The 6,000-nt window shown below is 41.7% G+C and overlaps 1 protein-coding gene across 4 annotated transcripts in view; it reads left to right on the top strand.

The window, feature by feature from the left end:
* The first annotated feature begins 601 nt into the window (after positions 1–601).
* The window catches only part of zmp:0000001167 (protein phosphatase 1 regulatory subunit 12A), a 48,553-nt gene continuing 43,154 nt past the window's right edge, over positions 602–6,000 (top strand). For 2 of the 4 annotated variants that reach the window (XM_029759511.1, XM_029759512.1), the window contains exon 1: positions 602–1,017. In XM_029759511.1, coding sequence (XP_029615371.1) covers positions 742–1,017 — 276 coding nt within the window. In that variant the 5' untranslated portion in view covers positions 602–741. The remainder of the gene's footprint in view (positions 1,018–6,000) is intronic. The other 2 variants (XM_029759514.1, XM_029759513.1) reach the window with 2 other exon arrangements.

The raw sequence follows: 6,000 nt of genomic DNA, 5'->3' as shown, positions 1-6,000 counted from the left end.
ACTAATTTTGGAATTTCATGTGTCTTTAATTACTTTCAATAAAATGCTAATTCAGTTGGACTTTTGATTTTGTGTTTATTTTTTTTAATTTATTTTTTTGAAAACAATATTGCAGAGAATCATGTGTTTGTCATAGGAAATGATATAAAAGTTTAACTTTCCATGACCTCTCAAATAATAATTTTCCAATTCTAGTATCTCAAGGCCCAACTGTTGACGTTACAGTCCATGTTCTGTGCAGCAAATACAGTTTCGCGTGGTGCAGGCTAAAGTTTGTTTCTGTTTTGCCTAGGCTAATACTGTACCTTTATAATATTTGCATTACACACAGGACAGCTTATCCATGAAGGGGTAACAGCCTGCAACGCATAGTCATACCTGGGGGGTGTATTCATTCATTACAAAACGTTTCTTAAACGGAAGCAAACTGAACGAAACGGGAATGATCTAAATGAATATGTTCAATAGTAATTCGTTTTTTTTTGCTTTGTTAGATTCCCGTTTGGTTCTTAAAACGGTAAACGGTTTCCGTAATGAATACACCTCTACTTTTTTTTTTTTTTTACTGTCCTGAAATCACAATTGGCCGACCGGAGAATGTCCAAAGTTCGGTTGGTATCCTCCCGTCGTGTCGTGTCGTTACGACCAGGGGGCGCAGTCTCTCGGATAGGAACTAACGCAGCTCCACTTTGGCTCTTCCCGGAGACATGAACTGACTCTACCCGGGAGAGACCGAAGAAGATGGCGGCCACTGACCGTTCACGGTCTGAAGCTGCAAAGCAACGACGGCAGGATCAGTTACAACGATGGTTGGGGTCGGAAACCGATCAGACGGGACCGGGGACGAGGGATGGGTCAATGGGAACCGGGACGCGTCGGGCCCGGGTTCGGTTCGCTCAGGGAGCCGTGTTTATGGCAGCCTGTTCGGCCGGGGACAGAGAGGAGGTAGCGGCGCTCCTACGACAGGGCGCTGACATCAACCACGCCAATATAGACGGACTGACAGCGCTTCACCAGGTATTTAACTGTCTATTTGTGGGTTATAAACTAGTTAAATTGTTGTTTGGGGCGCCTAGTGGTATGGACGGGTTGAAACAATGTAGAGATCTGTGTTGTATCCTACGGCGAAACAAAAATGTCTACATAGCTACTGTAACAAAGTAAATATTTTGGTGAAATTGAACATCGACAAGTAACATAAAGTTAGAAACTCAACTTTTAAATCACGCTCAAATCAGTGGGTTTGAATATGTTTATAAAACTACACAACTTGTTAGTCGTGATGTTGGAACATTGTCATGATAATTCCGTTGTGTGTGTGTGTGTGTGTGTGTGTGTGTGTGTTAAAGTAGATTGGTTCATCCCGAACTGTTGCCTTCCAAGTGTGTGTGTTCTCTCTCTCTCGGATGAACTGGACACAAGACAGGAAAAGGCGGTTGCTAGTCAGATGATTCCTAGCCTAACATTACTGCTTGTTTACACTGAGCTGCACTGGGGTCTGAACGCAGTCGTGGTTATATTAAGACGCCACAGAACAGGCTAGGGATACGAGTAGGAAAACGAACCTCGTTGCAGGGATGGGATCAGAGCCATGAAGGCTTCTGCATGCTTTCCTATCCAAAACAGTTGTGACATTTTAGTTTGGATTTTTTATTTTAAAAAAAAGTTAATTTACTGCATTTCTATACAACAACAACAACAACAACAAAAAAAAAAAATGCTATTTGGAAAACAGCAAAAACAAACAACCCCAGCCAGTATCACCGTTGTAGGTTCCTTCACCTCAGTCGATCTACAAACATAGAGCCTATTAGCTATACAAGTGTAAAGTTATACCCAGTCGTAATGATGAGAGCTCTTCTTTGTCGACACCCCATTCAGCATTGTTCACACCCTCTTAAGCTTTAGCCCCACCCATCTCTTTTAAAAGGAGTCACATGTGAGGCAACAAAGCCTCCTTCACTCATGCTGACAAATTTACCCTCGTAAAACTGACCATCCTACCGATCCTTGACTTTGGCGATGTCATTTACAAATTAGCCTCCAACACTCTACCCAGCAAATTGGATGCAGTCTATCACAGTGCCATCCGTTTTGTCACCAAAGCCCCATATACTACCCACCACTGTGACCTGTATGCTCTCGTTGGCTGGTCCTCGCTACATATTCGTCGCCAAACCCACTGGCTCCAGGTTATCTCTAAGGCGGAGCTATACCTAGCAAAGACTTATCTCAGCTCACAGGTCACCATAGCAACACCCACCCGTAGCACGCGCTCCAGCAGGTATATTTCACTGGTCATCCCCAAAGCCAACACCTCTTTGGCCGCCTTTCCTTCCAGTTCTCTGCTGCCAATGACTGGAACGAATTGCAAAAATCACTGAAGTTGGAGACTTATATCTCCCTCACTAACTTTAAGCATCAGCTGTCAGAGCAGCTTACCGATCACTACCTGTACACAGCCCATCTGTAAATAGCCCATCCAACCAACTACCTACCTCATCCCCATATTGTTTTTTGTTTTTCTGCTCTTTTGCACAACAGTATTTCTACTTGCACATCCTCATCTGCACATCTATCACTCCAGTGTAAATTGCTAAATTGTAATTACTTCGCCACTATTGGCCTATTTATTGCCTTACCTCCTTACTTCATTTGCACACACTGTATACAGATTTTTTTGTATTGTGTTATTGACTGTATGTTTGTTTGTGTAAATGTGTTGTTGTTTTGTGTCGCACTGCTTTGCTTTATCTTGGTCAGGTCGCAGTTGTAAATGAGAACTTGTTCTCAACTAGCCTACCTGGTTAAATAAAGGACTTGTTCTCAACTAACCTACCTGGTTAAATAAAGGACTTGTTCTCAACTAACCTACCTGGTTAAATAAAGGACTTGTTCTCAACTGGCCTACCTGGTTAAATAAAGGACTTGTTCTCAACTGGCCTACCTGGTTAAATAAAGGTGAAATAAACAACCAAAGATTTCAAGACTGAAGGTTTATATACTGCGTCTATCGCCATGTCTGTCGACAGTTGTCGCAGTGACATCATGAACATGCTATTGTCATCTGACAAGCAACTTTCTAAAACAATGTTTTGGTTAGTTTCTATCTTGTTAGCTGCCTAGCGTTAAGTTAGCTGCCTAGCGTTAAGTTAGCCGCCTAGCGTTAAGTTAGCCGCCTAGCGTTAAGTTAGCCGCCTAGCGTTAAGTTAGCCGCCTAGCGTTAAGTTAGCTGCCTAGCGATAAGTTAGCTGCCTAGCGTTAAGTTAGCTGCCTAGCGTTAAGTTAGCTGCCTAGCGTTAAGTTAGCTGCCTAGCCAGTTCAAATAATGGCCGTATCATAGCTGATAATGTCTTAACTTTAGCAAATTCTTATTCATTATTACAGGAAAATAAACTCACAAACAAAATCATTATTTACAAGTTAATGGTGAGCTAATTACAAAAACAAAATCTTACGGTTGTGAGTGTGATAAAATAAAAGCAGGGCATTCTACCGGATAATGTTAGAACTTGGGAACTGTCTCGTTGGTCTAACGTTATATCCTAATTTGACTTTGGTGCAGGTCATGTTCTTTACATTACCGTCTCTGGTAAACACACACACTATATCAAATAAAATCAGTTTATTTGTCACATGCACTGGATACAGAAGGTGTAAACAGTACAGTGAAATGTTTACTTGCGTTGGGGAGTCTTTTGTTTAGACATGTAGCTAGCTAACTAGCTAAACAATGAACCATAATCCCAACTCATAACGTTACTACTATTCATGAATCTGCAGGTAGCTAAATTTAACCAACTAGGTTCAATGTTAGCTAGCTAGCTGATATTAGGCTATAACTAACAATGCAAAACGCTTTCTGAGATACAAATAATATTACTACACAGATCATACACGTAACGGTACGCTTTCATTTGCAATGAAAATTACTTTCTGAACAATTTTGAAACATATACTATCTGAAAATGTAGCTAGCTAGACTCTCTGATACGGGATACATGGATGAACGCTTCTCCCTCTCTGTCATGGTTGCCATTAGTTTGGAGATGTCATCTGGAGACAGGTGTTCCCTTTTCGACTCCCTCTCTGCATAATATTTGCAATCAAAAGCCAGAATTTTCTCCATCTCCTTAAATATCATACACTGCTTCCACCTGGCATTCCACTGATTTCAAAACTGGGTTAACCTCTTCGTTGCAGTTCTTCATTATATTATATAAAGGAGCTGATCGTGGACTTCAGGAAACAGCAGAGGGAGCACGCCCCCTATCCACATCGATGGGACCACAGTGGAGAAGGTGGAAAGCTTCAAGTTCCTCGGCGTACACATCACTGACAACCTGAAATGGTCCATCCACACAGATAGTGTGGTGAAGAAGGCACAACAGCGCCTCTTCAACCTCAGGAGGCTGAAGAAATTTGGCTTGGCCCCCTAAAACCCTCACAAACTTTTACAGATGCACAATTGAGAGCATCCAGTCGGGCTGCATCACCGCCTGGTACGGCAACTGCTCCGCCCACAACCGTAAGGCTCTCCAGAGGGTAGTGAGGTCTGCACAACGCATCACCGGGGGCAAACTACCTGCCCTCCATGACACCTACACCACCCAATGCCACAGGAAGGCCAAAAAGATCATCAAGGACAACAACCACCCGAGCCACTGCCTGTTCACCCCGCTATCATCCAGAAGGCGAGGTCAGTACAGGTACATCAAAGCTGGGACCAAGAGACTGAAAAACAGCTTCTGTCTCAAGACCATCAGACTGTTAAATAGCCATCACTAGCCGGCTTCCACCCAGTTACTCAACCCTGCACCTTAGAGGCTGCTGCCCCATATACATAGACATGGAATCACTGGTCACTTTAATAATGGAACACTAGTCACTTTAATAATGGAACACTGGTCACTTTAATAATGGAACACTGGTCACTTTAATAATGGAACACTGGTCACTTTAATAATGGAACACTGGTCACTTTAATAATGGAACACTGGTCACTTTAATAATGGAACACTGGTCACTTTAATAATGGAACACTGGTCACTTTAATAATGGAACACTGGTCACTTTAATAATGGAACACTGGTCACTTTAATAATGGAACACTGGTCACTTTAATAATGGAACACTGGTCACTTTAATAATGGAACACTGGTCACTTTAATAATGGAACACTGGTCACTTTAATAACGTTTAAGTAATGCGATGGAAGATCCCTCAACTTCTAGTGAATCATTTCATTCCAACAACTTTCTACTTGTGATTGGGCAAGATTTTTTTTTTTTTTTACGTCAATCTACTAGAGCTGATTGATTGATCCTTTCTTGATTGATCAGCTTTCTGCATCATATTTAAGGCCATGATTCTATACACTGGATATTATTTTAATGAGATCTGCCCCCCCCCCCCCCAAGCAGGACCAAATTTGAACCAATCATAGATGTTTCCGAAGTTTGGAAATACAGTATGTTATAGTTATACTTTACTATACTGAACTTTTCTTTAGTGTCTGTGGTTTGTGACTACTATGATTTCCCGTTGTAGCCAATTCATTTACAGAAAATATATATTTTTATTACTTCACCAATTACGTCAACAGTTTCTGTTACCAACACTAACTGATACCTTTACTTGTTACTTCTGTGAAGTTTCTTTATCCTCTCTCCTCATGAAGATATATGGGTTTTTGTAACGGAATTTTCAAGACACAGGGCAATGTTTATTTTTATACATTTTATTTTACGATGTTTTTTTTTGCCTCATCGCTGCGACTCCCCATTGGGCTCGGGAGAGGCGAAGGTCTAGTCATGCGTCCTCCGAAACATGACCCCCAAGCCGAGGTTCTTACCACCCGGAAGCCAGCTGCACCAATGTGCCCGAGGAAACACCGTTCATCAAGAGGAGTAAAACAAGGTTGTTCACTATCGGCATATCTATTTATTATGGCCATCGAAATGTTAGCTATTAAATTCATATCCAACAATAATATCAAGG

This window comes from Salmo trutta, chromosome 7, assembly GCF_901001165.1.
Source record: "Salmo trutta chromosome 7, fSalTru1.1, whole genome shotgun sequence".
In the NCBI taxonomy this organism is placed as follows: Eukaryota; Metazoa; Chordata; class Actinopteri; order Salmoniformes; family Salmonidae; genus Salmo; species Salmo trutta.
The sequence above is the reverse complement of the archived record's forward strand: the minus strand, read 5'-3'. Positions and strand labels throughout refer to the sequence as shown.